General features: G+C 44.1%; 1 protein-coding gene across 9 annotated transcripts in view; it reads left to right on the forward strand.

Annotated features, from left to right (window-relative positions):
- RTEL1 (regulator of telomere elongation helicase 1) overlaps positions 1-21,479 on the forward strand; it is a 75,327-nt gene that overhangs the window by 41,985 nt on the left and 11,863 nt on the right. For 6 of the 9 annotated variants that reach the window (XR_014512823.1, XM_083447261.1, XM_083447266.1 and 3 more), the window contains exons 24-31: positions 705-820; positions 4,539-4,662; positions 10,249-10,399; positions 12,585-12,733; positions 14,748-14,843; positions 16,349-16,559; positions 17,573-17,710; positions 21,366-21,479. Coding sequence is in view for 8 of the 9 variants with exons in the window: in XM_083447261.1 (XP_083303387.1) it covers positions 705-820; positions 4,539-4,662; positions 10,249-10,399; positions 12,585-12,733; positions 14,748-14,843; positions 16,349-16,559; positions 17,573-17,710; positions 21,366-21,479 (1,099 nt within the window). In the remaining variant the exon portion in view is untranslated. The remainder of the gene's footprint in view (positions 1-704; positions 821-4,538; positions 4,663-10,248; positions 10,400-12,584; positions 12,734-14,747; positions 14,844-16,348; positions 16,560-17,572; positions 17,711-21,365) is intronic. The other 3 variants (XM_083447264.1, XM_083447263.1, XM_083447267.1) reach the window with 1 other exon arrangement.

A 21,479-nucleotide genomic window follows, 5' to 3' on the forward strand; every position in this document is an offset into this window, starting at 1 on the left:
AGATATAATAATAATAATAATAATAATAATAATAATAATAATTTGTACCTCGCCCATCTGGCTGGGTTTCCCCAGCCACTCTGGGCGGCTTCCAACAAAGATGAAAAATACACTAAAATGTCACATATTAAAAACTTCCCTGAACAGGGCTGCCTTCAGATGTCTTCTGAATGTCAGGTAGTTGTTTATCGCTTTGACATCTGATGGGAGGGCGTTCCACAGGGCGGGCGCCACTACCGAGAAGGCCCTCTGCCTGGTTCCCTGTAACTTGGCCTCTCGCAGTGAGGGAACCACCAGAAGGCCCTCGGAGCTGGACCTCAGTGTCCGGGCAGAATGATGGGGGTGGAGATGCTCCTCCAGGTATACTGGGTCGAGGCCATTTAGGGCTTTAAAGGTCAGCACCAACACTTTGAATTGTGCTCGGAAACGTACTGGGAGCCAATGTAGGTCTTTCAAGACCGATGTTATATGGTCTCGGCGGCCGCTCCCAGTCACCAGTCTAGCTGCCGCACGATAAATCTTCGTGGCAGGTAGGGGCCAGTTGGGGTGACCAGTTCCTCTTTCAGAAAAGAGGTGGTCCTAAGCTACAGAAACAGAGGGGAAGGGGAAGAAGGGCATTCTTTGTAGATGTGTTTTCAGGGCATCTCCTTAAAGGATGGTATTAATTTTGGTCCGGTGTTTGATGCATTTTCTTGGACATTTAGTATTTATCCGGGAACAGCTGGTACAAACAACAGGCTTCTCGTGCAGTGAACCAGGCCATTGGTAGAGTCATCCGGCATCGACAGGATTACGGCGCCATCTTCCTCTGTGACCACAGGTGACCGACCTTCTTGCTTGGGTAGAGTTCTCGTGCCCTCATCTCCGTCTACTTGAATTCTGTACCATCTGTGCCATCTCCTTGCTTTGTTACTGTGGAACAAGCCTTCAGAAAGTAGGAGAAAATGGACAGTTTTCCAAATGGAGGAATGTAGAAGGTGGAATCGCCCAAAGTTTCATATTGGGATCTGTGTTTTTAAATTAGATCATAAACAAGCTAGAGCTAGGCGAGAGTGGTTAGGTGGCCATGTTTTCTGATGATACTAAATTGCTCGGGGTAGTTAGGACAAAAAGATTGTGATGAGCTCCAAAAGGACTCTCCAAACCGAGTGAATGGGCAGCAAATTGGCTCAATTGGTGCACCTCTCTGATTTCCTTGCTTGCCTTGTTGCCGTGTAATTCCAATGTAATGTCCCACCATTGTGACCATCCTTGTGACTTCTTCTGAGCATGCTTGGTTCCCATTTTCAATCTGAGCTTGGATGGAAGAATGCAGGATGGCTGTGCTGTTCAGATTTATTTGTTTCTAAGGTGTCTGTTCTTGGCGAAGGGTTGGGTGTGTTCAGTTCTTTGGTTAATGTTTTTGTTTTCTCTATTCTAGGTTTTGTGTGGATTTTTGTGTTCGTATATTTTTTTAAAAATAGATGTTTAAATTACTTTAATAAAACAAAACAGCAGAATAAAAATATATACTTAAAAAAATTGTTACAGCAAAAAAATAGTCTTGAGGCACCTCAAACATGACAGAAGCCTTTTCTTTATTTTCGAGAAAAAGCAAGTCAGAGGTGACATGATACTGTATAATTGTATAAAATTATGTACAGTGGTGCCCCGCAAGAAGAATGCCTCGCAAGACGGAAAACCCGCTAGACGAAAGGGTTTTCCGTTTTGGAGGTGCTTCTCAAAACGAATTTGCTATGGGCTTGCTTCGCAAGACGAAAATGTCTTGCGATTCCTGGGGTTTTTTCCCCCCTCCCAGCCTTTTTCCCAAGCCCCTAAGCCGCTTAACAGCTGTTCGCTAAGCCACTGAACAGCTGATCTAAGCCGCTTATCAGCTGATCTAAGCCGCTAATAGCCTTTTAGCAGCTAATCCGCTAATCCCTTAAGCCTTTAATAGCCGCTAATAGCCTTTTAGCAGCTAATCCGCTAATACCTTAAGCCTTTAATAGCCGCTAATAGCCGCTAAACCGCTAATAGCGCTAATCCGCTAATGGGCTTGCTTCGCAAGACGAAAAAAACCGCTAGACGAAGAGACTCCCGGAACGGATTCTTTTCGTCTTGCGAGGCACCACTGTACTGCATGCAAAAAGTGGATAGAAAAATGTTTTCCTCCTTTCATGTTACTAGAACTTGTGAACATTCAACAAAGCTGAATGTTGAATGATTCAGGAGGTACAAATGAAAGTACTTCCTCTTGCAGTGCATAGTTCAACTATGGAATTTGTTCCAACAGGAGGCAGTGATGGCCACCAAGTTGGATGGCTTTGAAAGACAAACCTGTGGAGGTAAAGGCTACCTGGGGCTACCAGCCACAATGGCTATTCTCTGCCTCCACAGTCAGAGGCAGTGTGCTCCTGAATACCACTTGCTGAAAACTGCAGGAGGGGGAAATGGTCTTGTGCTCTGGTCCTGCTTTTGGACTTGCCTCAGGGCATCTGGTTGGCCACTCAGAGAACAGGATGCTGGACTGGATGAGCCATAGGCCTGATTCAGTGGCCTCTTACAGTGGTGCCTCGCAAGACGAAAAGAATCCGTTCCGCGAGTCTCTTCGTCTTGCGTTTTTTTTCGTCTTGCGAAGCAAGCCCATTAGCGGATTAGCGCTATTAGCGCTATTAGCGGTTTAGTGGCTATTAAGGGATTAGCAGCTATTAAGGGATTAGAGGCTATTAAGGGATTAGCGGCTATTAAGGGATTAGCGGATTAGCTGCTAAGAGGCTATTAGCGGCTTAGTGGATCAGCTGATAAGCGGCTTAGATCAGCTGTCAAGCGGCTTAGATCAGCTGTCAAGCGGCTTAGCATCAGCTGTTAAGCGGCTTAGAGAACAGCTGTTAAGCGGTTTAGGGGCTGGGGGAAAAGGGGGGGAGGGAAAAACCCCCCGCAGAACTCGCAAGACATTTTCGTCTTGCGAAGCAAGCCCATAGCAAATTTGTCCTGCGAAGCACCTCCAAAACGGAAAACCCTTTCGTCTAGCGGGTTTTCCGTCTTGCGAGGCATTCGTCTTGCGGGGCACCACTGTACTTTCTTAAGTGATATTTAAAAATAATAATGTGCAGCCACAAGCCTGCAGGATGCAGCTGCACCTGTGACTAGAACTAGGCAAATTAATGGGAGCAGCTATTCAGAGAAAGCTCTGAGTTGTTATTCTGGCCAGTGGAAAGGAAAACTGTTTACCCCATGTATCCCTTGGTTCAAAACCAAAATAAAGAAAGAAATATGATCTAACCAAAATATTTCTCATGTGTTGCTAGCCTGGGTTTCTAAATCCACATCAGTAGTCTTAGAATAATAATCCAAGTTAAACGTATTCTTTCGGGAGAAATTGCATCATCTTTTCGCGGATTTCTTCAAAAACAGGAATGCTCTGACTGAGAATTGGGGGATTCTATCTCACCGCTTGCCACCATATGTGCAAAATGTGGGCTTTGTCCCACTGCAATGACATCAAATGTGAAGAAAGTCACTAAACTGGAGTATGTGGTCCTTATAATTGCACTCCTATCATAAACAGACAAATAAATTTATCTCTGCAGTACACCATCTAAAATGGGGTATTAGGTTATCGGCATGGGATGCAAATAGATGGAGAATGGTTTATTCAAGACTTACTTACTCATGCTGCATATTAATATCCATTCCTATATGGTGTCTAAGGGACACCTCCCAAGTTTAGAGGGGATGCCCACAAGCCTGGAGTTTCTGCTTGAGGGCCTAGGGAAGGCTTTCAACGCTAAACCCCTTAAAAGTCAGGTTGTAGTATTCTCTGCTGTGGGAGAGTTGAATCTGTTTCAGGCCACTCCCATGTCTGCAGGGTGGTTCTAAGTAATCCTCTGGGAACGCACTATTTTCTAAATGGAACCTGTAACTGGAAACTGAACGATTCCAGATGAGCTATTATCTGCAACTGGTGCTCTCTTCCTAGGAAAGGAATGGTTTATGAAACCAATCTATTCTTAACAGCAGTGGCGAATTAAAAAGCAGATCTCATAAGCTGTATAGTTCAGTCAGTCAATTAGACTCTTCGTAGGAATTGCAAAGGAGGCTGGCCTGATCCAGACATTGTGGAGGGGAGCCTGGTGATAACTACTTTATCTCCCACAGGTGGCAACCCCGCAAAAGGGGTTTTGGAGCTCTTAGCTAATTCATGGGTGATTTCTGGCCAGCACTTCAGTTGACTCCCTTATCCAGCACTTGCAATCCCACAGTGTTTTGCAATTTACCATTTAACCTTTTGCTGTATGGAAGAATGAGACAAATGTAAATGTAAGGTTACTGTTTATCCTCTTCTGTTATTTTTGTGATGGGGATAAAATTATTATGGGGTGCTATATCCAAAGGTCTTTTCTTTTACCAATGGTTATCAGATGTTGCAGAGCACTTAGGCATCCAATTCCATCTTTCTTCTGGGTTGTTTTGGTGGGAAAGTGTTACAAACATTTCTAGGCATGTCCCGAAACTGTTTTTGACAGAGCTTACTAGTGTTCTTTCCCACTTTCCAACAGGTTCATGAATACAGATGCAATAGCCCAGTTGCCTTCCTGGGTCCGTCCTTACATCAAGATTTATGAAAAATTTGGGCATGCCGTCAGAGATGTGTCTCAGTTCTTCCGTTTTGCCCAGGAAACTGTAAGTTTCAAGCAACTGTAGGCGAAAGCTATTAGTCTGCAAAATATCTGAGAGTTACCTTATGACTAGCATTCCAAAGGCATAAGGCTGCCCAGCCAATTGTTCACAGACTGCTCTGGGATCTGATACACTTTGGGTTTTATATATATATACAGTGGTACCCCGCAACACGAATGCCTCATAAGACGAAAAACTCGCTAGACGAAAGGGTTTTTCGTTTTCTGAGGTGCTTCGCAAGACGGATTTTTCTAAGGGCTTGCTTTGCTAGACGAAACAGCCCCGCGTCTCCTGTCATGGCGATGGTCACTGCATGCACGCACGCTCGCTTCCCCGCTCCTCCGGCTCCCTCCCACCTTCCTGCTGACGGCTCCTCCGGCTCCCTCCGACCTTCCGGCTGATGGCCGACCTTCCGGCTGCCTCGCGCCGCTGCCCACCCCCCTCGTGCGCTCCCCTCAGAGAGCCGTTGCCGCCTGCAGCCAGCGTTGCAGCCAGAGTCGCGCTCCTGAGCCCCACCGCCCTCCAGCAGCCGCGTCGCGCGGTGTCCACAAGGCGTGGGTGAGTCCAAGGACCGGCTGCGGCAGCTGCCCTGCTTTTAGAACAGTCCAAAGAGCTGTAACACCCTAATGTACAAAGTAACAAAAGGCTTCCCAATGCTGGCCAAACTTTTTACAAAGGAAGCTTTATGCTGCAGCTTTTTTTCTCCATATGTACAAAATGGTACAGTTCCAAATATAGTGTGAAAATTGTATAGTTCCAAATATAGTGTGAACCTTGGACTGAATAAATATTGTATGCATCTGCAGAAATCTCTTTGCTTCTTGAACTTTACATATGTAAAGTGGCTTAAGATCCTAATCTCTTCACTGATTTCTCACCATGTGAGAGAGATCACAATTATTTCTATTTTACAGATGAAAATACAGCACAAAGGGAGTTTCCAACAGCATCTTTTTGCTGCTCAGCTGTTTTGATCGGGTGCGGTGGGGGGGAGACCTATTAGCAAGTACAGCTATAGGATACATCATGTAGTTTTCTCTTTATTAGTTATTCTCTTTAGTCACTAGTTGTTGTTTCTTTCATTTAGTTATTCTGGCATAGCAGCTCTGTTATCAAATGGATCATACACTTTGATTTTAGTGCACTCCAAAAGACATACCCCCCCAAAGGTTTTAACTGTTCTATGGTGTTCATGCCTATCATGGCATATTAATTCTAGCCATCTGGCTTCTCATTTCACCAATACAGAATGTTTTATTTATTTCATTTATATCCTCACCTTTTCCTGAAAAAACTCAAGTTGACATTTGTGGTTATCTTCTTCACCCCACCCTGAGAAACAATTTCTTCACAATGGCTCTGTGAGATAGTGTAATGGTTCTAGGGGTTGCTCGTGCGTAAGCTTGTCCCAGCGTCTGGCTGGGTTGCCTGAGTGAACCTTTCCTGTCCGGGCAGCTACCTGCCCGTGACCGTCTCAATTGCTGGTAGAATCCGTCAGTGGGCGTTTCTTAAACTTCTTCCAGTTCTTTGACGCCCAGTCTCCGCCTACTCTCCCTGCGCGGAAGCCTTCTGCGCAAGGAGGGCGTGGGCAGCGGAGGACCCCTTCTCTCCCCGCTGGTCCCCGGCAAGGAGTCATGGGATCGCCTCGCCGATTCCCCCATCTCCCCCCCTTCTCCACTGGAGCTACGCTGATTCTCTCCCCCAGAAGATGGGCTGCCCCTCCCACTCCCGGGGCGCTCTCTGGGATCCCTTCGGAGCTTGCTCTCTCCCTCGGACACTGATGGCAGTTCCCTGACAGATAGGTTAGGCTGAGAGAGTGTGTCAGTGAATTCCATGACTGAGCAGTGATTTGAAATTGAGTTTTGCCCGTCCTAGCCTAGAACCATTACAGCACAAGGACGTTCAGCACCAGCAGCACTTCCTATGAGCCAGACACAATGGCATGTGCACCTTTTCTATTCAGGCACCTCTCCTTTTCTCATATCAATTGGGGATGTGTCTATATTTTACATCAGATAAAACAGTCTTCATCAATCTCGCGCTGTGATGGCTTGTGAGTGCTCTCCGCAAGAAATGCCTCTGCTCACTCAGAGATACATATATACATCCTTTATTTTACATATGTACAAGCAGCACACATAATTATACGTCCGAATCCTGTGAGTCAGATTCTCGGAGTGACTTACGTCCGCCCCTTTTCCAGCAGAAGAGGCGAGGCATTCTCAATTGATGTCTCTGCCCCCTCCGCTTTAACCCTCTCCTTTCCTGAGCAGATGGAACCGGCACTGCATCGCTGTCTGTGCCAGAGCTTCCTGTGTGGAGTTGAGGCTCTGCTCCAACACCTGCGTTCTCCGTCAATACCATGACACGCGCCCTCCGAAAGCTTTGAACTACAACTTGCACCACAGTTCTGCCTTCTTGCTAGGATCAGCTTTTTCTCTCTTTTCCACCCTACTGCCTTGTCTTGGCACTGGTCCAGAGCCCTCACGGACTTCCCTGATCCAAATAGCATGAGGAGAACTGCATGTCATTGACATGCTGGAGGCACCTTCTCCCCAAAGTTCTAATGACTGTTCCCAGTGGCTTCATATAGATATGAAACAGCATTGGGGAGTGAAGAGCGCCCTGCAGCAGCCCATAGCATAACTGCCAAGAAGCCCAAAAGCACTCTCCCAGTTCTACTTTTTGGACTCAGGCCCGTAGCTAGGACCAGAACCACTGTAACACAGTGACCTCGCTTCCCATTCTACAGAACCATTCCAGGAGGATGCCATGGTCAATGGAATCAAAGGCTGCATAGCACTCGAGAAGCAGGAGCATGGTTGCACTCTCCCTGTCTCGCTCTCTGCAAAAGTCTTCCATCAGTGCAACCAAAGACATCTCAGACCCATGGCCAGGCCTGAACCCAGATTGGGATGGATCTAAAATAATCCCCTTCTTCACCTCTTGTTGTTGTTGTTGTTTAGTCGTTCAGTCGTTTCCGACTCTTCGTGACCCCCTGGACCAGAGCACGCCAGGCACTTCTGTCTTCCACTGCCTCCCGCAGTTTAGTCAGACTCATGTTTGTAGCTTCGAGAACACTGTCCCACCATCTCGTCCCCTTGTCGTCCCCTTCTCCTTGTGCCCTCCATCTTTCCCAGCATCAGGGTCTTTTCCAATCTTCTCTTCTCATGAGGTGGCCAAAGTATTGGAGCCTCAGCTTCAGATCTGTCCTTCCAGTGAGCACTCAGGGCTGATTTCCTTCAGAATGGATACATTTGATCTTCTTGCAGACCATGGGACTCTCAAGAGTCTCCTCCAGCACCATAATTCAAAAGCATCAATTCTTCGGCGATCAGCCTTCTTGATGGTCCAGCTCTCACTTCCATACATCACTACTGGGAAAACCATGGCTTTAACTATACCTCTTGTACTTTATCCCAATCTGGCTCACGTCCATTATTGGGGGTGGGGGGAAGCAAGGGGAGTTCCAACTCCCCTCCTATTCTTCTCCTTTTGATGGAAAGAACACACACTCGTTCGCCCACTTTAGAGATGAACAGCCCAGCAGGCACCTGGCTAAACAAACACATTAGCCATCATTATGACTAGTTTCATCCTAATTCTCTGGGGTGCAACTGGGATTCATTAGCTATAAAACTTGTCTCGGACATGAAGCACATTGTTCTGTAAATCTGTTCAGACAGCAGTTTTTAATTACAGCTAAAGCGAGGGCTACTAAGCGACAGTAGATGGACCTGTGGTCTGAGCTGATAGAAGGCAGCTTCTTATGCTCCTCCAACCAGATTCTGAGGTGGCTGTCACCATCTTGCCCTGCCCTTGGCTTTCAGCATTCATTTGATTACTGTTGGCAAGAGAATGATGTAATGGGTAGATCTCTGAGTAACCTTTTCAGGATTGGAACTGTCAGGTTGTTAATTATATTAACTGTCCTGTTTTACATAATTTCACGCTGTGGTCAGATGAGACGTGGTTCTTTGCTAAGGGTGTGTGTCTCCTAGACTAACCTTAGACTTTCTTACCAGTATAATTAGATGGGCCTCATCTCATCTCGGATGGGCCACATATGACTTGTGTCATGCCAAAGGCTCATTTATACCATGTGTCTTGACAGAGTCGTACAATCAACCTGTGCCACCTCATTATTGGTATCCCTTCTAGGCATTATCATAGTCCCACAGATGTATAGCCCAGTTTCCACCTAAATATAATATATTAACCATGTGATTTCTCAACACGCTTCTCCATATCATGCCGTTGTGTCTTAACCTTCACTATTTTTACCATGTTTAAATTAAACACTGGTTTAATGCAAACAAGCAATTTGCTATTATTGTACACTGTTCTAAAGTCCCACAGTGCTTCTACCAGACTCCTTTCTTCAGCATATTGGGAAGAAAGAAATCAGAGGCTGGCTTGTTACATGCCAACCTGTGCTCATGGTTTCTTCGTTTGCTCACAGACCCATGATGGTTACTCAACATCCTTGGCTTACCTCCATGGTTTGTAAAGAGGCAGACACATAATGGCAAGCCAACCTCTCGTTTGTTTACTCCTTGGCGAAGTGATGAAGTAAGAAGTGTTGCTCATTCATATTAAACCGTAGTTTAATTTAAAAGAAGGCTTTAAGCAGGGCTTGTGAGCACAGTGCCCATGGGTGGGATGGTGCTCTAGAGGTCTTCCCCTGGTGCCCACAAAGCCTCTGAGCGCCACTCACCCCACTCATTGTTCCCCTGGTCATGAGCTGTTGCCTTTTTCTCCCTTGAAAAGTACATAGAGCTGGAGGAGGAAGTTGGAAGAGTGATGGTCTTTCTCACTCCCTCTTTCAGGTCTATGGCTCAGATTAATTCCACTGGGTGTGATTTTTACCCAGATCCCTTGAAAAAGCAAAGGTCCTATGGACAAAGGAGGGAGGGGAGAAGGGAACAAAGTGGGTGGTGCCTACAGCACTTGCTCAAAAATGCAAAGGCCTAAAAAGATTGGAAAAAAATTAAAGTATATTTACAGAAATATTGCAAAATTAATGAATGTTAGAAGAATACTGGAATGAAGTTATATGGTTTTAGCAGAAATGTTATAAAGAATTAAGCAAAAACTGATTGTTAATAGGCTAAAGTGGAAAGTTTAAAGTTAGATTGTGTTAAGATAAATTATAGAACAAAAAATTGAGAAAGAGGGAAAGGATTTGCTGAATTAGCTAATTTGAACTAGAATACAAAAGAGGGAGGTGTGAGGAAGTCGAGAAAATAAGTAAATGAAAGATAAAGATATGGAAATTGGATGTGTTTTTAAATGTTTTTGTTTTTTCTTGTTGTTTTGATGTATTTTTCTTTCTCTTTATTTTCGATGTAATGTTTGTTAAATTTTTTATTGCTTTTTTTCTCTCATACTTTTTTTTTGTATCTATAAAACTTCTAATAAATATTAATAAAATAAATAAATAAATAAAAAGGTTGCTGACTACAGTTTTAAAGTGACGTGTGAATCAGGCTGTAGAGTTCAAGTCATAATATTTAGGCAGGTTCTTAAGATGTTGGAAGTTGAGTGTTTTACATTTTTTCTTGTGTAATGCTTCCAATTTCTGTGCAGGTGCCTCCTCCCCCACTCCGAGACCCCTCTTGCACCACTACTGGAGAAGAAGGCAGCCCTACAACTTCGGCTTCATGTGAGAAGTTCCTTTCTGTGACCAAAGCCAGCAACACGGACAACCATGTTCCTAGTTTGAAAAGGAAGAGGATAGGTAAGCGGTTGCCTTTTTCTGTTGTGCAAAATAGGCACTGGAATAATCTCACCTCAGAATCTTAAAAAGGCAAGGTGTGCTGAGGTCATAAAATGTCAGCAAAACGAGCTAGGGAAAGTTGAAACACCGAATATTTGTCTGAAGGCAGTTCTGGCATGGGGGAGGGCAAACAAGCCAAGACTTGAGAATTGCTGCTGTTAGATAAGACTTCTCATGTAGATAGAAGCTTGTAGCATGTATGGGTATTTTCCAGGACTTGGTACTATTTATGGAACTACAGGTGACATCAGTGGCTAGGAGTACCTCTTCCCATCTTCATTTTGTTCAGCAGCAGTGTTTAGAGAAAACAGACGTGGCCTGAATTACACATGCCTTGGTTGCATCTTGGGTAGATTACAGCAACACTCTTTTGTTCGGCTGCCTCTAAAGACAGTATTTATATCTCACCTTTTAGACTAAAACCCTCACAAGGCAGCTTACAGCAGCCACAGCAATTAATAATAGTATGACAGACAATAAAGCACAGAAAACAAAATCAGTGCATCAAAAATTAAAGTAGCAACAACTAAAACATGAAGCCAGATAAAGGCATCATTGAAAAGCAAAGTGGAATTAGAAAGTTAATTAAGGAACCTTCTTTAATGTCACCAATGAAGGGTCCATAAATAACTCCTAGTGGTGGGAATTCCACAAAAGTAGGGCCACCACTGAAAAGACCCTATCCCTTGTATGTGATAAACTGATGCTATTTAGTGATAGGCTAGAAAGAAGGGCCTTTGAGGCCAATATCAGGACCCAGTCAGGTATAATATGGGCACAGATTTTCCTTCAGGTAGTCCTATGCCAAATTAAAACAATGTAAATCAGAAGTAAATGAGATATCTAGAGCCAAACATATAGGAACAGACCATACCAAAATAAAACGTAATAAATTAATATCACAAAGTATTAATATCCAAGTAACACAAATGGATTTACATACATCTGTACTTTATTAGCATTTGAGATCAGTTCTAGCTTAATTATTACTTCCCCCGCAGCTGTGGTTTCCTTAAAGGAAGTCAGTATGAACCCATAAAAAATGTTAATCACTTGTGTTCTCACAAAAGGTGGTTTCCATGTATTTAAGACCCGCGTCAGCATTTAGTCAAATATACCAAATGCACCAGAATGATTTGATTGGGGAGAGCCTCTAGATTTACCATATTTAACAGTGCTCAAAAGTCCTCTATGCAGTCATATATTATTCAGCTGTCTCTTTTGAAAACTTCTGCAGGAACATAATCTTTACCATAATAACAAAACTTTCCCTAAAACTTAATAAATACATGCTTTGCTTTTAGTCCCAGATTTTTGTTTCATTTCCTTGTCCATGGATGGAGAGGGCATCTTTCTGACACTTTAGTGGACTGAATCTTGCTGGCAAGTCCTTCAAACTTCTGCTTTATTGTTTGTTTAACTTTCAGACTGCCCTTCATCCTGAAGGATCCCAGGGTGGTGCACAAATAAATGCACATTAAAAATAATGATGATAAACACTTTTAAATACCCCTTATCTGCCCTTCTGCACAATTTGGGAATCTGCTCATTAGTGTTATGGCATCTGCACTTTGGAATTCCCTCCCTATTATTATTTCAACTTATACACCGCCCTATACCCGAAGGTCTCAGGGAGGTTCACAAGAAGACCACAACTTATAAAATGAAACCAAAAGCAGTAACCCAATAACTCCCCCTCCAAAAAAATCCACATTCTAAAAGGTTGTTGGATGAATATTAGGCACCCTCTCTGTTGTTGTTTTCAGTGTCTACTGAAAACCTTCCTCTTTCAACAAGCTTTTTAAGTGGAGATACTAGTCTGCAGCTGTATTAGAATTGTTTGTAAGATCTTTTTATTGTTTGCTTGTTGCTCACATGCTCAGAACATTTTGGCCCCAGCTGAATTTGAAAATAGACTTCTTGCTGGTCATGCTTTTAAAGTGGAGGATGCTTACCTTCCGGAGACAGAAATTGGTATAAATTTTAGGATTCTTCTCATTTTATTCTGAACATCTAAACTGGATATACTCTTCTTTTTACTCCTCCTCTTCCTCCTCCTGTCTCAAACTGATCTAACCCTGAGCAGAGAAAAATGAGTTGGGACATTCAGAATCTAGGTACTTACAGGCTGTGTATCTTGTCTCAGATAATGGAGTGGCCAACCTGTGTGTAGAGTATGACCAAAGGCCGTCCACCTCACAAAGACAACCTGGTAGCCTCTTGGCTGCACTGGAGTGCAATGAAAAGAACTGCGGAGAGGCAGGTGAGGAAGACAGCTTGCCAGGAGAGGAACAGGTATGAGAGCACAGTTTGAGTTTCAAGTCCCTGATTTCTCCCCACCCTCTCCCAAAACAGGTAATAGACTAGTGTCCTTCTGTTAGGCAGAGATCTCGGGCTACAGAGGTGTCACTCAGGCACCACTTTTTACATGCTACAGTGAACACTAAGAGTACACCTGGGGGTACAGGTGTGTGCCTAAGATTCCCATGAGCCAAGGCTTCTCAGTTTTCTTCAGAGCCTGCATGTTTCTTGCTTATTATCTCTTGACTAACAGTATCTGTTTTGTTTTACTGTCATAGACAGAGTCATATAACAGCACTATATTGCTGGAATGAGATGTGTCTATTCAGTTTTCTCAGATTCTTGGATTCTCAGGTCAAAGCCAGCTCTTCTAGGCAAGGCACTTGAGGTCCATTTATTGGCTATCCTGTCCCTTTAATGTGTAAAGGTAAAAAAAAAGCAGGCGGGGAGATAATTCACAGCATAGTGCTGGAGGAAGGGCAGGGGTTAATCCTTTCCCCATTCGCTGTTTTCCAGATAGAAATTGCCTGTGTGATTTGACCCACTGGGCAGAACTTAAGAATATCCATGTGTTTTCCCTAAAAGGGTGTTTTCCCACTCAAGGAGTGGGGTGAGCAGGGTGTAAAAAACCCCCCAAACACATCCAGTATTATGGTTGCAATCTGAATCTTCCTCACCACACATTCACTTATCCCTTAGTTACTTAGGACCCTCGTACCTATGGGACTGCGTCTCCTGGTATGCCCCGCGGAGGACCTTAAGGTCCATAAAAAACAACACTTTGAAGATCCGAGCCTCAAGAAGGTTAGATTGGTCTCAACTAGGGCCAGGGCCTTTTCAGCAATGGCCCGGACGAGGTGGAACGCTCTGCCACAAGAGACTAGGGCCCTGCGGGATTTGACATCTTTCCACAGGGCCTGCAAGACGGAGCTGTTCCGCCTGGCCTTTGGCTTAGATTCACTCTGACCCCTTATATGGGATTTGGTATATAATTTTTTTCTTGGCTTTTTTGCTGGCCCTTGTAGGACCAGCAGGGATAGCTGGTTCAGGTGAATCTGATGTTTCCTCCCTTTATGGTCTTGATTTAAGGGCTACTACTAAAATGAGAGGGACGCAGGTGGTGCTGTGGTCTAAACCACAGAGCCTAGGGCTTGCCGATCAGAATGTCGGCGGTTCGAATCCCCGCGACAGGGTGAGCTCCCGTTGTTCAGTCCCAGCTCCTGCCAACCTAGCAGGTCAAAAGCACGTCAAAGTGCAAGTAGATAAATAGGTACTGCTCCAGCGGGAAGGTAAACGGCGTTTCCGTGTGCTGCTCTGGTTCGCCAGAAGCGGCTTAGTCATGCTGGTCACATGACCCAGAAGCTGTCTGCGGACAAACGCCGGCTCCCTTAGCCTATAGAGCGAGATGAGCACCGCAACCCCAGTGACTGGACCTCACGGTCAGGGGTACCTTTACCTTTACTAAAATGAGGCTTCATTTTAAGCTGTATTTTAAGCCTTTTTTAAAAAAAATTAACTGTTTGTTGTTGTTTCTGTTACATTTTATTGTAATTCATATTTGGTGTTATTATTGAATCTCACTGCTTGATAATAGTGGCTCTGAGTTGACCTGATTTTTTTCAAATGTTAGCAGCCTATTTTTTATTTCTGTCTCTGTTGAATTCTCCCCGCCGACCCACCTTGAATGTGAGGTTACTAAGAGATGCAGAAGAGATGGACCATAGCTTTGAAGTGCTAGCATTACTTTCCAGTTAGGGAAACCCCACATTTCTAAACGTTGGCTTGCATTTCCGCCACATCTCCAGGACAATGACTTCGCTTTGTTCTCTCTCCATTAAGTGGGTGTCTTCCCAGAAATGTGAACATCCTTTCATGCACGACATACCTAGTCAGAGCAAAGATTGCTTTTTTGTTCTTGAGCATTGCTGGGAGGTCAAGCCCAGCCTTCAGTGCGAAATTCTTCTGAAAGAGAGGGAGGAGATTGCATTAACCCTGTTAACATTTACAGGCAAAACGTTTGTCAACTCTCTCCCTTCGATATGAGAAGAAGCTCATGGATGAGCAGAAAGGAGGCAGGAAGAAAATCAAGATAGTCAGCAATCCGGTATGTTTCAAGGAGTCAGCGAGCTTTACGAGAAATAGGAGAAAGATGAGAGACCCCCTTGAAGCCAAATGCAGGTGTTATTGCTCAGTCCTCAAATGCTTCATTGTTCAAAAAGCACAGGTGGCCTCTTGAAAATAGTGATCTCTAAAAGCCAAAATGTAGATGAGTCACTTGGGGAAACCTTTGGCATAAAGGTTTCGGTTAGTAGTGGGAAACTATTTCCATCCCAAAAGCCACATTCTTCGGCAGCCTTTCAGGGGCCTCATGCCAGTGTTAGGTGGGGCCAAGTGCTAAACCAGGCACAGTGGTGCATGGAGCTGTTACCTTTGCATGGTAGGTTCCATTCCAGGCATGCAGAAGTCAGAGGTTTCCATACACACACACACACACCCTCTCCATCCTCCTTCCAGACAAACGAGTCATTCCAGGCAGGCAGGTGGGCGAAGGCACTCAAGGAGGGCATGGCATGTGGGACCAGTGGGGCCCACGAAGGGTCTTGGGCCACATTTGGTACCCAGGCTTGTAGTTTCTCAACCCTGGTTTATTTCCTGAAGCTCATCTCTTAAAACCTTTTGTTTCCACAAACCTTCCCAGGCATTTAATTATAACATGTAATGTACCATTGTTTTTAAATTGTCGCTCTTGTTTGTAATTTAAAAACTACAGTGGTGCCTCGCAAGACGAAAAGAATCCGTTCCGCGAGTCTCTTCGTCTTGCGGTTTTTTTCGTCTTGCGAAGCAAGCCCATTAGCGGATTAGCGCTATTAGCGGTTTAGCGGCTATTAGCGGCTATTAAAGGCTTGAGGGATTAGTGGATTAGCTGCTAAAAAGCTATTAGCGGCTATTAAAGGTTTAAGGGATTAGCGGATTAGCTGCTAAAAGGCTTAAGGGATTAGCGGATTAGCTGCTAAAAGGCTATTAGCGGCTTAGATCAGATGATAAGCGGCTTAGATCAGCTGTTCAGCGGCATAGCGAACAGCTGTTAAGCGGCTTAGGGGCTTGGGAAAAAGGCTGGGAGGGGAAAAAAAAACCCCAGGAATCGCAAGACATTTTCGTCTTGCGAAGCAAGCCCATAGCAAATTCGTTTTGCGAAGCACCTCCAAAACGGAAAACCCTTTCGTCTAGCGGGTTTTCCGTCTTGCGAGGCATTCGTCTTGCGGGGCACCACTGTATACATGACCTTGTTTTTTAATCCTCCTTTTGCTGATATTTTTAATGAATTTACTGGTGTTTTTAAACTGCAGGTATTTTTAATTACTATTTCAGATTTCCCTTTGTAGAACAAAGAAGAAAACTGCTTAGAGGTTTTCTATCAATTAAGTGGTATATACACTTTGTTAAATAAAATAAAACAATTCCATCTCCCCTTGGTTGCTTTGGAGGAGGGAGAACTCTTCTTCCCTAATCATTTGTTACAAGGAAGAAATTGGGTCTGGAGAAGTGTGTGCAAAAAAGAGCTTGCTTGTGGATCGTGCTTACTTAAATCTCTCTCTCTCTTTTTTCCAGCAGGCTAGCAAAGCCCAAGACCTCTCAGAGACTAAAACTGCCAGGGCTGCAGCTTTCATTGCAACGGTGAAGCAGTCTTTGAGCCAGCTGAATTTTAACACGTTCTCAAGGGCTCTGCAGCAGTACAAAACCACAAATGACTTCAGTACTATGTTGTGCCAGATGAGCTCACTTTTTGTGGAAGACCAGAAAAAACATGTCCTATTGAGAGGTATTGTGGCTCCTGGATATCTCTTGTGGGCACCTGCTGGTTTTCATGCACAAATTATTATGGTTAATGAAAGGTCTTCTGCAAAGTGCAATGCAGGAGAAAAACCCGTGCGCTGGTTGCACTTTTTAATTATCCTTTTATTGTTATTCCTTCTGCTGTGCAAACAGGTAATGTTGGCTGTTTTTATCGTCTCACTGAAGGAATCCATTTGGATTTGCGATTGTGTATCTGGAAAAACAAGCAGTTTCCTCGCTTAACCCTGACTCTTTTAGGATGCAGATGCACGTTCTTTCTGCTTGGTTATATAGGGGAGGGGGAAATAGTCCCAATAAGTCTTGTGATCAAGGAGACATCAGAAGCGGGGCAATGGAGGTATTGGGACAACGCGGGATAGACACCTTGGAATAATATCAATAAAAATAAAATAATCAGGCCAGTGGCCTAACCCCTTTGTCCATGTGCTATTAGAAGATGTGATGGTGGCCACTGGCTTAGATGCTTTTAAAAGGCGATTGGACAAATTCATGGTTGGAGGAGGGTGGTCTTTCAAAAGCTAATAGTTGTGATAACTAGATGGAAGCTTAGATGCAGCTTGCCTCCAGATACCAAAGCAGGGAGAGGAGGAACAATGAGGGAGCTCTTGCCTTTATGGGCTTCCCAGAAGCATCTGTCTGGCCACAGCTGGAAATGAAATGCTGGACAAGACAGAGTGACCCTTGAATCTAATCCAGCAGGGCTTTCCTTTTGAAGATGGTTTTGAAAGAAATTTGGTATTAGCGGCAGTTTCCCATTACTTGTCAGAACTTGAATAGACTGTAACATGAGCTATGGAACGTTAATCTCAAGGTGGCAAGCCGCCTTTTGTCAATGTGCTACTGTTGTACCCTGAAAATACTTTGGAACAGGCAGGTGGGGGGTGACAAATTTCTAGGAACATGTTGATGCCTTCCTGAATAAAGCACCTTTTCAGTGTTTGATTCCTTGAACTTACCCTTCCTTCTTTTCTATGCAAGAATTTTACCAGTTTGTTCGGCCTCAGCACAAAAAGCAGTTTGACGAAGCTTGCTGTTCCCTGACGGGGGTGGGCTGTGGCTACAAACCTGAGCACAGCCTGAAGCTGGAGGAGAGGCTGCGGCTGGCCAAGAACCCAGGTGAGAACAGCCTTACTTTTGAGGAGTTGGCAGCCCTCTGAGAGTTCCTGCCTCTGTATGTTCTCAGTCAGGATCAGGGAGGGATTCTTGGCTTTAGAATGCGTGCATCATTGCTCAGTCATCCCGAGTTGCTGCCCACCTGATCATTAAGTCCTTAAAGTCATGGAACTTTGAAGTGTCAGGCATAGCTCTAATGGCTTTAGCCCAAACGTAGCAGAGTTTTCCTGCACAGCAAAGAAGCTAGTTGAGGTGGAAATGACTAGTCAGCTAGACTCAGAATAACTATTTACAGGATTTATTAAAAAGGGAAAAGAAAACAGCAGAGTTTCTGCATACAAAACAAAGCAAAATAAATCCTTTCTTTCTCTCTCTCTCTTAACCATACACAGCACTCCTACTCCTAACACACCTAACCCCAAACTGTGCTAGCATTCCTAGATAACAGAGTTGAGTGCTGGTCGTTAACCAATCAGAGTAAGTAGTTTCTAGGTCAAGCAGACCTTGGCTTTCTGCCAAGAGTAAATTGACACTACCTTGAGTTAATTGTGTGAAGCCAGAATATGTAAGTTTTCATGAGAATCAATTAACAGAAACTGAACATAAAGATCCCTAGCTCAGTGTTCCCTGCACTGACTGCCAGCAGCTCTCTGGGGTTTCAGGAATTGAACCCGGAACCTTTTGCAAGCAAAGCGTGTGCCCTGCCAACAAGCTAATTCAAATTCAAAAACCCTTTATTGGGCATAGCAAACCACACATTATCAAACAGACACCGTATGCAAATTGTGCAAAATACGAGCTCAGCGTAACAAGGTTTGTCCCAGTCAGATCTTTAACTCCAGAGGAAATCAATTTGCATAAATAATACAATACAACACGACCACATCACCAATCAATTAAGAACCACTAAATCTCTTTATAATGGCCCAGTCTTTCTACATGGACGGCACTCAAAAATTCAGCCACTATTAAAGTAATTTGATCATTCCTAGAATCATAGAGTTGGAAGAGACCACAAGGGCCATCGAGTCCAACCCCCTGCCAAGCAGGAAACACCATCAGAGCACTCCTGACATATGGTTGTCAAGCCTCTGCTTAAAGACCTCCAAAGAAGGAGACTCCACCACACTCCTTGGCAGCAAATTCCACTGTCGAACAGCTCTTACTGTCAGGAAGTTCTTCCTAATGTTTAGGTGGAATCTTCTTTCTTGTAGTTTGGATCCATTGCTCCGTGTCCGCTTCTCTGGAGCAGCAGAAAACAACCTTTCTCCCTCCTCTATGTGACATCCTTTTATATATTGGAACATGGCTATCATATCACCCCTTAACCTCCTCTTCTCCAGGCTAAACATGCCCAGCTCCCTTAGCCGTTCCTCATAAGGCATCGTTTCCAGGACTTTGACCATTTTGGTTGCCCTCCTCTGGACACGTTCCAGTTTGTCAGTGTCCTTCTTGAACTGTGGTGCCCAGAACTGGACAAAAAAAGGTCCTGTCCAAAAGCAGGTCCTGAACCGTTGGTATCATGGAATTCAGCCTATTGACTTGTAAGGCCTCTAATAATTGTCTTCTGGCATAAATGCCAAAATCACAAGAAAAGAAAATATGCTCCAAAGTATCAGGTTTCTGTCGCAGAGAAGCTCTGATTCTGGGAGAGCTAAATATCTTCCTTTCACTGTCATTGAGGGAAACATATCAAACTGCCAACAAGCTATGGCAGCTTCTTTGGAAGAAGTGCTAAAGACCCTCAGTGCCCGTGCCGTTGCTAGAAGAAGCTTATGCCTGCGTGGTTAGTGGATATGACGTAGGAACAACCTGGCAGCACCGTCCTCCTTGAGTCCTAACCATTTTGTGGAAGCTGTCAATCAGGGACAGGTAACCTGTGATCCTCCAGATCTTGTTGGATTTCCAACTCCTAGCCAGCGTAGCCAGTAGTTTAACTCCTTCCTATAAGTCCTAGCCAAGGATAAAAGCCTTCTTAGTAATAACCCTGGGGTGCACCCTACATATTCCAATTTAGGGGCTGTATTCAGTTATTTCTAACCTGGTAGGACCTTGCATTGTATCATGGGCTTCTTAACTCTGTGAGAGTTTCTTCATTAACAAACGACAGGTTTCTAGAGCAGCAAACATGGAAATCATCACTCTCCACTTTCTCTGTGCCATGCATAACTTTAAAAACCTTGATTATATCCTCCTTTGCTTGCCTTTTTTTCAAAACTAAAAATCCCCAGATGTTGTAACCTGGCCTTTTAAGGGAGTTGCTCCAGCTTGCAAGAGGAAGAAAATCACCCTGTGTCAATTTGACTTCAAATGTTTCCCTAAAAGTAATTAAAATGTTATATAAACCCATGGTCCCACTGGTTTCCTACCTGGACCCTGGACTGAACTTTCCAGTCTCTTACTAAAGCTCCATTTGGCTCATTAGACCAAATTTCCATTGAATTTCCCTCCTAGAATATCATTCTCCGCCCAGAACTATCCTCTGCTGGGTGGATAGCACACTTGGTTAGACTAGAGCCTGGTGCTGATAACACCAAGGTTGCAGGTTCGATCCCCGTCAGGGACAGCTGCACATTCCTGCATTGCAGGGGCTTGGATTACATGATCCTCAGGGTCTCTTCCAACTTCATGATTCACGGTATTTTGGAAGTGTCCAAAATACCATAAATCAGTGACTAATATATGATATGTCAGTGACTAAGATGCTCTTGTGTTTCGTTCCCTAATCTAGCTTTTCTGCGGTGAATTCAGTCTTTCATAGACCTCAAGACCTCTCCTTTGCACTGATAGGAAATACTCCCACAAAAAATCTGTTGCATACTCAATATTATACTGATATTATATTGGCTCTGCCAGACCATTTCAGCATACTAGTTCTGTTTTTTGTTCTCTAAATAAGTATGTCTTGCTCAGACCTAATTGAGGAGGCTTACTGCAACCATGACCAAGTGCCATTTTGGAGCACTGCTACCTCAGTAGCCTTGTGGTTCTGAAAAGTACCTCAAAGGTCATCTAGTCCAGCCCCCTGCAATGCAGGAATCTCAACTAAAGCATCTATGACAGATGACCATCCAATTTCGCCTAAAATCATCCAATGAAGGAGAGTCCACCACCTTCCAAGGGAATCTATTCCACTGTTGAACAGCTCTTACCATCAGAAAGTTCTTCCTGATGTTTCATTGAAATCTTTCTTGTAACTTGAAGCCATGGGTTCAGGTCGTACCCTCGGGAGCAAGCAAGAACAATTGAAGATGGCTATCAAGTCTCCTCTTTTCCAGGCCAAACATGCACAGCTCCCTCAACCCATTCTGATAGCCTTGCCAAGCCACTGGGAAACTACCCTTCAGATAGGCACCAATTGTACTTCTTATTGTACACCACTTTGGTATTGTTTTAATGAGATACGGTATATATGGCAAACAAATATGTGGTATATTTTACATAAAAATGGTCAGAATTGGCCTCCCTTAGGAAGAAGTTGTTATTCTGTTCATTTTTCCTATTGTTTGGGAAAGGGATTTTCCTGTCATTTTAGGATTAAGAATAAGGATACATTGCAATGATTTCGTTGGACTTCCTTTCTTTTGTTCTTAAAGTACTCTCAAGACTTCCCACCTTCATTCAAGCAATTTTTGTATCTCATTCTCTTTGATATTAGAGAAGAAATGTAATGAGAAAACCACCTTTTCGGATGGTTCAACTGGGCAGCTGAACACTGAGCAGCATTTGAATAAAGGAGGTTCCCACCTAACTTTTGGGTCGGACGGTGCAG

Source organism: Podarcis tiliguerta (genome assembly GCF_965153285.1).
Source record: "Podarcis tiliguerta genome assembly, chromosome: 6".
Classification (NCBI taxonomy): Eukaryota; Metazoa; Chordata; class Lepidosauria; order Squamata; family Lacertidae; genus Podarcis; species Podarcis tiliguerta.